This window comes from Archocentrus centrarchus, unplaced genomic scaffold (assembly GCF_007364275.1).
Source record: "Archocentrus centrarchus isolate MPI-CPG fArcCen1 unplaced genomic scaffold, fArcCen1 scaffold_38_ctg1, whole genome shotgun sequence".
NCBI classification, from domain to species: Eukaryota; Metazoa; Chordata; class Actinopteri; order Cichliformes; family Cichlidae; genus Archocentrus; species Archocentrus centrarchus.
The window spans coordinates 950,440-961,327 of NW_022060265.1; the positions used below are offsets into that span (position 1 = coordinate 950,440).

The 10,888-nt window shown below is 43.4% G+C and overlaps 1 protein-coding gene across 1 annotated transcript; it reads right to left on the minus strand.

Annotated features, from left to right (window-relative positions):
* Window positions 1–1,608: 1,608 nt before the first annotated feature.
* LOC115776827 (N-lysine methyltransferase KMT5A-A-like) lies at window positions 1,609–6,985 on the minus strand. Its single transcript, XM_030724606.1, has 7 exons — window positions 6,570–6,985; window positions 4,769–4,916; window positions 4,444–4,606; window positions 4,163–4,355; window positions 3,857–3,934; window positions 3,112–3,160; window positions 1,609–1,754 (listed from the first exon to the last, which is right to left on the minus strand). The coding sequence occupies exons 2-7, from the start codon at window positions 4,875–4,877 to the stop codon at window positions 1,609–1,611; spliced, it is 738 nt and encodes a 245-aa protein (XP_030580466.1). The 5' UTR covers window positions 4,878–4,916; window positions 6,570–6,985.
* Window positions 6,986–10,888: the final 3,903 nt, after the last annotated feature.

A 10,888-nucleotide genomic window follows, 5' to 3' on the forward strand; every position in this document is an offset into this window, starting at 1 on the left:
GGATTTAAGGGAAGTGACGCCACTGAAGGGGGCAAGCTGAGCACTGGCTGTGGGGACCGGGGAAGCTGACTGGACTGAGGTGACTGAGGAAGAGGGGACTGAGGTGACTGAGGACGGGGAGGGGACTGAGGGACTGAGGACGAGGGCTGAAGCTGAGGAGGATGAGGGGACTGAGTGTACTGAGGACGAGGGGGTGAATCTGAGGAGGATGAGGGGACTGAGGTGACTGAGGACGAGGGGGCTGAAGCTGATGAGGATGAGGGGACTGAGACTAAAACTGAAGATGAAGGGACTGGAGGTGAAACTAACTGACCAAGGGGATCACAGAAAGAGAAACCACTGGGGGGAGCAAAGCTGAGGCAGGGAGAACTAGAGCGGCTGGAGCTACTGCTGACTGAGGGCGAGCAGGTTAGAGCTAAGGGCGGGCTGGAGCTCTGCTTGGCTGAGAAAAAATACAGGGGCTGGCTGAGACGGGAGTAACTGGGGAGGAGCTGGAGCTATAGCTGAATGAGACGGGAGTAACTGGGAGGGCTGGAGCTACAGCCGCATGAGACGGGAGTAACCGGGGAGGAGCTGTAGCTACAGCCGCATGAGACGGGAGTAACCGGGAGGAGCTGAGCTACAAGCCGCATGAGACTGGAGTACCGTGGAGGAGCTGGAGCTACAATCCGCATGAGACGGGAGTAACCTGGGAGGAGCTGGCTACGCCGCGAGACGGGAGTAACCGGGAGGAGCTGGAGCTACCCGCCGCATGAGACGGGAGTAACTGGGGAGGATCTGGAGCTATAGCCGAATGAGACGGTAGAACTGGGGAGCTGGGCTACAGCCGCAGAGACGGGAGACTGGGAGGAAGCTGGAGCTACAGCCGCATGAGACGGAGTAACTGGAGGAGCTGGAGCTACAGCCGCATGAGACGGGATAACTGGGGAGGAGCTGGAGCTCAGCCGCATGAGACGGGAGTAACTACTGGGGAGGAGCTTGAGCTACAGCCGCATGAGACGGGAGTAACTGGGGATGATGGAGCTACAGCCGCATGAGAACGGAGTAACTGGGGAGGAGTCTGGCTCTACAGCCGAATGAGACGAGAGTAACTGGGGAGGAGCTGGAGCTACAGCCGAATGAGACGGAGTAACTGGGGAGGACTGCTGCGGGCGTGGGTGGCTGAGGCTGAGGTGCTGAGGTGGGAAAGCTAGCACCGGGGAAGCTGAGCCCAGGACAGCTACAGAGGCTGGCAGAACCTGGGGCTCCTGGAGATGAGCTGCGTCACAGCTGACTGGGAATGAGAACGAGCTGGCACGTGGGCAGACTGAGGGAGGGCTGGCTGCGTGGGAGCAGACTGAGGGAGAGCTGCTGGAGCTGCTGCTGACTGAAGTGGCTGAGGGGTGACTGTTACAAGCGGCGTTGGTGACTGAGGCGCTGGTGCTCCCACCCGCGGAACAGAAGCGGGTGCAGGAGCATGAGGCACAGAGGATGGAGCGTCAGGGTTGAGTCCAGGTGTGAAACACACAGTCTTTTCTTTAGCCGGTTTATTGGAAACAGTCACCTTGGGAGACACGGAGGGGAAGTGAGGGCCTGCGGAATGAAGTATTTGTTCCGCATAACACTGGGTTAGCCGGGGCAAGGATCCATAAGCCAGGTGTGTTCTGTCAACATGTCATGTATCCTGTGGGCGATGGTATTCCCCAGCTCCTCACTGGGTAGCCGGAACCACAGGATACAGAGCTTGGATGCCTTGTTGCAAATGTCTGATCTGGCTGTCAAGGACGGTGGAGCAGTGTGGTTAATCATGTCTGACGAGCCGGGGAAAGGAGGGACAGATTCAGTGGTGGAGTCGGAAGTGGTTGAAAACTGCAGAGAGTCCATTGTCATTTTTATCCCTGGCTGCTGGCTTCCGTTCGGCTTTTATGGCGCCGGGAATTCCGCTTACGTGCCGGCGTAGCGGGTCGTGAAGGAGGTGTGCTGGGCATGACGAGGCCGGTGGAGGCGAATCTGATGCCAGGGAGAACCCGCCCAGCTTAATCCCTAAAGGCTGGGGCAGAGGTGGGGCAGTGGTATCGAGCGGTTGCTGCAGTGCGGCTGATGAACAGGGCTGTGGCGGCGGAGGTGGAGAGAGCGGCAAGCTCTGACGCGGAGACCCTTTAACCCAGCTGGAGTCTCCCCAAGCGCGGTGAGAGCGGCGGAGCTGTCCCTCGTACTCGGGAGCCAGCCACGGCTTCCTCCTCACCACTTCCTGCAGGTGAGCTTGCACAGCTAGCTGCCGTTCACACAGGTCTGAGTCCGCGGGGTCTTTGAAATGTTCGCGTCGTTCTGTCATGGCGTGTGTGTGGCAGGCAGGATTGGACCCCAGGATGCAGACTCATAAAACAGGACTTAGAGGATTTATTGGAAAACATAACAGGAACCAGAACACAGCTAGGCAGGGGCTGGACAGATGCCAAAACTAAACTAAAGTAACTACAGAGAAGGAACATACACAACGAGGGAACACTGAAGACGACGCGACAAGAAACAGATGAACACTGAGGGCTTAAATACACAGCAGGTAATCAGGGCAAGAGGAAACAGCAGGGAGCAACAGGTGAAGCAAATGAAACTAATAACAGGGGTTAGCAAAACTAGACACAAAGCACAGGGAACACAAGACTGTCAAAATAATACAGGAAGTGACTAACCAAGGTGCACGCAGACTACATACGGGGAACTGGCACACAGACACGGGGCAGAGACGCAGACTAGTCACAACACTAGGAATAACTCAACATGAAAACACAGGAGGTCAGGGACAAGACATCAGGACAAAACAGACAAGACCATGGAGCAGGGGAGACAGAGACAAAGGGAACAAGATCAAAACACACTGGGAATTAAACACTCAGGGAAAATAAACTAAAAAACACAAAACGCTGGGCAGACGGCCCAGGACCATGACAATTTCTGCCAAAGCATTCTGAAACAAGTCATAGAAATTATGATATTGTGAAACTGCTACCCAAACTGATTGTTAAAGGGTATTTTATTTATGCACCGGACCCAAATGAGACATCTATTTGTGTTTAAACTGGAACTAGAAATGTGTACCAACCTGTTGAAAGGATGAAGTGGATGGCCCGCTCATTTGTGGCTCTCCTGAAGGCTGAGTCGGGATCTCTACACTTGGTGTCTGCAGCAAAACACACAAATACAATGTTAAATTCATTCTGTAATAAACTAATGATCATCCTGGTTTAATGAGGGTCGAGGCTTATCATACTAGACCCTATAGAAAGACTTAACACTGTAGTATATCTCCCCCTAAACAATATGAGGACATTGTGACACACATACACACCACCGTTTATTCAGACTATATGATGGCATCAAATTAAACACACTAAAGTCTTTGAAAGTTAGGACAATATGAGGACATCGTGACTCACACACACTACCGTTTATTCAGACTATATGAGGACATGACGACTAAAAACATGTTGAATCTGTTTTCCCCTCTTCTAACGTCTTCTGTTGTTGTCAAAGAAAGTTCTGAACCCCACCCTAATGTAAATGGATCAACTTCCTAAAGAATTAATTCATGTAAACCTTGCAGCAGAAGATCAAATGGACAACAACGTGTGTAAAACTACAGAAGATATTAAATTGAATGATAGTTTAAGGTTTATTTAAAGATTAAAGGGGTCATTAGTCCCCAGAGTTCATGAAACCAAAGTATTTCTGCCAAAGCATTCTGAAACAAGTCATAGAAATTATGATACTGTGAAACTGTTACCCAAACTGATTGTTAAAAGGGTATTTTATTTATGCACCGGACCCAAATGAGACATCTATTTGTGTTTAACTGGAACTAGAAATGTGTACCAACCTGTTGAAAGGATGAAATGGATGTCCCGCTCATTTGTGGCTCTCCTGAAGGCTGAGTCGGGATCTCTACACTTGGTGTCTGCAGCAAAACACACAAATACACTGTTAAATCCATTCTGTAACAAACTAATGATCATCCTAGCTTAATGAGGGTCGAGGCTTTTAATAGTAGACCTTTTAGAAATTTTTAAGAACGAGGTGTATCTGCACTGTACAATAATTTTACTAGGATTAGTACAGTATGCATCTTCTTATCTGATATTTAGCAGGCTGTGAACGTACACTGTTTAATCAAAGGTTAACTTACCAAAGCTCGCCATGGCCACAGAGCGTCTCCATAGTTATATGTTATTTCACTCTCTGCTTGGATGTTTTCAAAAGCAAACAAGCAAAGATGAGGTTTACCGTGGACAATCAGCTTTTTCATTTTGCAGTTTGGGGATATATGGGCATCATTAACCAACCGGCCAAAAGAGTCATCTTCATGGGAGGCATCAATGCTGAATTTGAACATGGAGAGATATCTCTGTGTTGTTCACTAAAACCTTAATGCTGGAGAGAACATGATTTTTATGGACCATTACTTACCACCATATATCACTGTTCCACTTAAAATCAAACAAGAATGCATTTTGCTTCTCAGTGTACTTCTTGTGTCTCTTGTCCCGTTCATATTTTGAGATCAACTCCCCACGGTACTCAGCAACAAAGGATCCCTTTTCAATTGGTGTAGAAGCAAATACACCACGCCCTGATAAAACAAAATTCAGTTGTCATGTAATAAATCCAAATCACTAATTTCCAAATCATATACAGAAGAAACCAACATGGAACTTTTAAAACAGTGAGAAAATGATCTCTTCTATCTATGTAATGTTCAAGCAGTAAACGTGGGGAATTAACTTTAACATACCTTTATAGTCACTGACCCATTGAACCTTCAGACAAGGCTTGTCACTTCCAGATAAAATAAACTGAATAGCCTCAGCTTCAGGACTAACTCTGGCTCTTCTTTTTGACATGCTATTCCTGTGATCATTTGGTCCTTAACCTGCAAACATCTATTAGGTGAAACAAGAAGTCAGCAGAGAAAATGCAAAAAAATTATTAATGCTTGCTTTGACTCAAATAGAATTTACAAAATAGTCATTTCTTGCAGTAACTTACAATTTATCTGATATTCTTGTCTGATAATTTGGCCAACAAACTGGCCAACCTCTGTGCAACTATGATTAATTAAACAACCTTGCATAATCTTAACCAACCAATGTAGCAGCAAAGCATCTTCAAGGATAAATACTGCAATTCAATCATTACAAAACTGTTTATTGCTTTCCCTACCATGTTAAGAACTGCACGAATACTCAATATGTGTTAAATATGAAAACAATTACATTACCATTCAAACATCAGAAAATATATTGTGAGCTGAAATAAAATTTGTCAGAGGAAAAATAACTTCAACAGCTGTTTCTGTTAGGAAAAAAAAAAAAAAAAAAATAAAAAAAAACGCATGGAAAAAAATTCCATGCATCTCTGCATTTGCCTTAATCCTCTGGGGTCCCGGGTATATTTGGCCGTTATTGATTACTTTTGTTTTTACCGTTATAGTTGAAACTGTTTATCTTGCCTTGGATGGTCTAATTTTTTTCAGTACCAACTCATGTATGTGACTGTGTATTTCATTTTAACATACTGTATTAACACATTAGGCTTAAAAAAAAAAAAAAAAAAAAAAAAAAAAAAAAAAATCACATAAAAACATAAAATCAGAGTAGAAAAAAGATTTTTTTCTGACTGTAAAAACCATAAACATGCTTAGCGAATTATTTTTACAACTTAAAATGCAAATATAAGTTGTAAATTTTCAAAACTTATATAAAAATATGGTAAATAATACAGTTTTATACAACTATTCACATTAAAATGCAGGAAAGGCCTCAGACGTTTTTCAGTACAACTATTTGCAGAGCAATCAGGACTCACATTAAGATGCAACACAAATTATTTATGCCACCTCAAAAAACAGTTTCTGTCCTCCACAAGACTGAGGGGCCCATCACAGACAAAACTTGCCATCAATATTGTCTCTTTCACTACTTTGTCACGTGTTCCTGAGCAGCCAAATGCAATCTAATGCATCATGTTACCATATAATTTTCTGATTGATTGATATGGTGCATTTTTCCACCATTAGGAAAGTCGTTGTCAGGATTTAGTTTGTTTTGTTTTATTAGGAAGCATTTCCTGTTAATTAAACTCCCGTTTTTGCCATTTCTTCCTGCAAAAAACACGCATCGAACGGGAGGACAATATACAGGAAAAAGTACGGTGTAAATTATTAGGCATAACTCTAGTTTTACTTGACCTACCAACACAAATTAAAAGCTGGTACGTAGTTTGAAGTCTGCACTTTCGATTTATGTTGAAATGGAGACTCAGTGCAGCAGAGTCCCGATGCTACATCCCCTCGATGCCATTTTGACGCACCGGTGCCTCCGTGGACCCCAGAGGGTTAATTTGAGCCAATTAGCTAATTTAGTAACTCACTGAGCGTTGTTAACATGTCAACAGTTATATATGGCAACAACTTAAACTCTGTCTACAGTTTACGGCAGAGAAAAAGTGATATATTATCATTTATCATCAACTCCTTCAATTTCTTAGAGTAATTTGGGGTATTTAAAATCCTTTTAAACTCACACTCACCTTACCTCATCAAGCACGCCACACCGATGAACATCAAAGGTCCTGTGTGAGCCAAGATAATAATCTCCGGAGCGAAGAAAGTCCCGGATGTTCAGCTCACCATAACGCTCCGATATTCGTACCAAAACCTTTGTATTTCCCCCATAAACAGCACGATCCTTTTGGAGACTTTATAAAATAATTCTACACTGACAAATCCTACATGTAATGTTATCACAAGTTTGCTATTGAACTTCTTTGTGCTGAAAATTGCTACCCATCCACTTAGCCTTTGGCTGAGTGTATTGACCAATCAAAGGCAGTGTTACTGAATTTAGGACCAATCAGAATGTCGGAGGTTTCAGAATGATCGCACAGTTCATCTCAAACGCAGTACAATGTGGAACACTGAAAGATGTATCCCTCCGTATAATTGTAGTTAGCAATATATACACACACACACACACACACACACACACATATATATATATATATATATATATATATATATATATATATATATATATATATATATATATATATATATATATATATATATATATGGGGCGGTCTATTTTGCCCTCCAAGCTCAGGTCCTCTACCAGGGGCCTGGGAGCTTGAGGGTCCGATTAGTACGGGGAATACTGTTACCTTCATCTTACACATCCTTTCCAGCTCCTCTCTGAGGTATTTGTCAGGCTTACTGTATAATTATATTTACATCTATAATATATATCTCCAACCTTCCTTTTCTCTCCAAAATTCTTGAAAGCGTTGTTGTAAAGCATCTAACTGATCATCTGCAAAGGAACGGTTTATTTGAAGAGCTTCAGTCAGGTTTCAGAATTCATCACAGTACAGAAACCACTTTAGTGAAGGTAACAAATGATCTTCTTACAGCCTCTGACAGTGGACTACCATACCATACCACTTTATTTATAGAGCACTTTTAAAAACAACAGGGCTGACCAAAGTGCTTTACAAAAACATCACACACAAAAGACCAAAAACAGGTCAGAAGGCAATGAGATATAGAAATGAAACAAATGTGAAAGAGATTAAATAAATAAATTAATTAAGAACTATAACAGTGTCTTAAGATTTAAGTCAGAGTCTCACACTGGGTCAAAGGCCAAGGAATAAAAATGTGTTTTTAAATGAGATTTAAAAACAGCAAGTGAAGGAGCCTGTCTGACATACAGCGGTAAACCATTCCATAATTTTGGAGCCGCAACTGCAAAGGCTCGATCACCCCTGAGTTTTCGTTGCGACTTCGGAACAAGTAAAAGCATCTGGTCTGCTGACCTTAGGGAGCGAGATGGAACATATGGGTGCAGCAGTTCAGATAGATAAAATGGGGCACAACCATTAACAGACTTAAAAACAAATAAAAGAATTTTAAAATGGATTCGTAAATGAACTGGAAGCCAGTGGAGAGAAGCTAAAATTGGGGTGATGTGCTCTCGCTTGCTCATACCAGATAAAAATCGTGCAGCAGCATTTTGCACCAGCTGTAGACGAGCAATGGAGGCCTGGCTAATTCCAGTCAGAAGTGCATTACAGTAATCAAGACAAGATGTTATAAAAGCATGTATTACTGTTTCGAGATTGTGTTTTGAAAGAAGAGGCTTGATTTTTGACAGTCTTCTCAGGTGAAAGAAGCAGGATTTCACCACTGCATTCACCTGAGCATCAAGCTTTAAAGTCGGGTCCATTTTTACACCTAAATTAGTGATAATGGATTTCTCATATGGGGCCAGGGAGGAAAGGTCAACACAGGGGGTACTGCTGGTGCCACTGGGTCTGAACAACATGATTTCTGTCTTTTTCTCATTCAAACTCAGAAAATTTAATGACATCCATCCTCTGATGTCTCTAAGGCATTCAAGGAGAGGCTGGACAGAGCATGAACCAGTGTGTTTCAGTGGAAAATACACTTGACAGTCGTCTGCATAACAGTGAAAAGAAATATCATGCTTCCGAAAAATAGTTCCAAGTGGCAGAAGATATAAAGAGAACAGGGGAGGTCCTAGAATGGAGCCCTGCGGAACCCCCCCAAGGGAGGGCAGCAGAGGCAGACTCGAAATCATCAATGCACACACAGAAACTTCTATCTGAGAGGTACGACTTAAACCACTGGAGCGCTGCACCTGTGATGCCCACACACTGCTCCAGCCTGGAAATGAGGATCTCATGGTCCACAGTGCCAAACGCAGCTGTTAAGTCTAATAACACAAGTACCACACAGTCACCAGAGTCGGTTGCTAAAAGAATATCGTTAAAAACCTTTAACAGAGCGGACTCAGTGCTGTGATGGGTTTTAAACCCAGACTGGAACACTTGCAGAATTGCATGTTTATCCAGGAAAGTCTTTAGTTGGGTGAAAACAATCTTTTCCAGGATTTTTGACAAAAATGGTAGCTTGGAGACGGGCCTAAAGTTTGCTAAAACAGAAGAGTCTAGGCCAGGTTTCTTCAGCAAGGGCTGCACAACAGCATGTTTAAAACTTTTTGGCACCACACTAGAGGTCAAACTGCTATTAATAATGCTGAGAATGAATGGGCCAAGGGCAGGAAAACAGGGCATTGGGGTAGATGGATCATGAGAAGGTGGTGAAATTAGGGCCCTAGTGCTTATCACCTTCTCTAAAAAGAAGTGAAGGAATCTATCACAAATTTCACCGGAAGCCTCCAGATGGACTCTCAGACTGCTGGCTTACTTGTGGTTCCTAGGATACTTAAGAGTAGAATGGCAGGCAGAGCCTTCAGCTTTCAGGCCCCTCTTCTGTGGAAACAGCTCCCAGCTTGGATTCGGGAGACAGACACCCCCTCTATTTTTAAGATAAGGCTTAAAACTTTCCTTTATGATCAAGCTTATAGTTAGGGCTGGATCAGGTGACCCTGAACCACCCCTTACTTATGCTGCTATAGGCCTAGGCTGCTGGGGGGTTCCCATAATGCACTGTTTCTTTTCATTCACCTTATTTACTTTGTTATACTCCACTCTGCAATCAATCATTAATTATTATTAATCTCTGGCTCTCCCCCAGAGCATGTCTTTTGTCTTTTCTCCTGTCTCCCTCCCCTCAGCCAAACCAGTCATGGCAGATGACTGCCCCTCCCTGAGCCTGGTTCTGCTGGAGGTTTCTTCCTGTTAAAAGGGAGTTTTTCCTTCCCACTGTCGCTAAGTGGTTGCTCATAGGGGGTTGTTTTGACTGTCGGGTTTTCTCTGTATTATTGTATGGTCTTTACCCTTAATACAAAGTGCCTTGAGGTGGCTGTTTGTTGTGATTTGGCGCTATATAAATAAAATTGAATTGAATCGAATTGAATGTTGCCGTCACTTGGTATTGCAGCATCTATGACTACCATCTTCTTCCTTTGTTTGTCCACCACTACTATGTCCAGTTGGTTAGCCATCACAAGTTTGTCTGTATCTGGAAGTCCCACAGGATCCTTGCTCTATGTGTGTGTGTGTGTGTGTGTGTATATATATATATATATATATATATATATATATATATATATATATGTATATATACATATATATATATATATATAGGTGTTTGTGTGTGTGTGTGTGTGAGTGTGTGTATATATACACACAGACACACATAGAGCAAAGATCCTGTGGGACTTCCAGATACAGACAAACTTGTGATGGCTAACCAACTGGACATAGTAGTGGTGGACAAACAAAGGAAGAAGATGGTAGTCATAGATGCTGCAATACCAAGTGACAGCAACATTCAATGGGAATAAGATTTCCCATTCAATGCTGCAATACCAAGTGACGGCAACATTCAATGGGAATAGGATTTCCCATTCATCATATATATATATATATATATATATATATATATATATATATATATATATATATATGATGAATGGGAAATCTTATTCCCATTGTTGTTATTGTAATTGAATTTCCATTTTGTTTCCGCGTCAGGTGTTGAGGAACCAGGGCATTCTGACGGTAAGTGGGCTACTGGACCTAGTAGGTTATGGCATAAGTGGACATGAGATGAGAACCGGGAACTGTTGGAATGCTACTATACACGTAATCCCAGCAAGAGGGGTTACACGAAGAGTTATGTGGGACCTATGGATTCTTCGAAACCCAACATCCACACTGACGGAGAAACAGCTTGTGGCTCAGTGTTCCAACATACGAAGGAAGCAGCTGCTATCGCAGCTAGCGATTGATGAGGTACAACACAAATGCTACGGCAAGGGGGAGCCAGGATGGCAGGTCAGGGGGGAGATTTCATCATCCCCACACTCCAAGATTGGGTACCAAGCCCCAATAGTGACAACAAGTGCACTGAATACCAGAGGAGCTG

Coding starts and splice junctions, on each gene's coding strand:
- LOC115776827 (XM_030724606.1), bottom strand. CDS start 4,877: ATGTCAAAAAGAAGAGCCAGAGTTAGTCCTGAAGCTGAGGCTATTCAG. Junction 4,356..4,443: donor TGGAACAGTGATATATGGTG/GTAAGTAATGGT, acceptor GTTCAAATTCAG/CATTGATGCCTCCCATGAAG. Junction 3,935..4,162: donor TGTGGCCATGGCGAGCTTTG/GTAAGTTAACCT, acceptor GTTTTGCTGCAG/ACACCAAGTGTAGAGATCCC.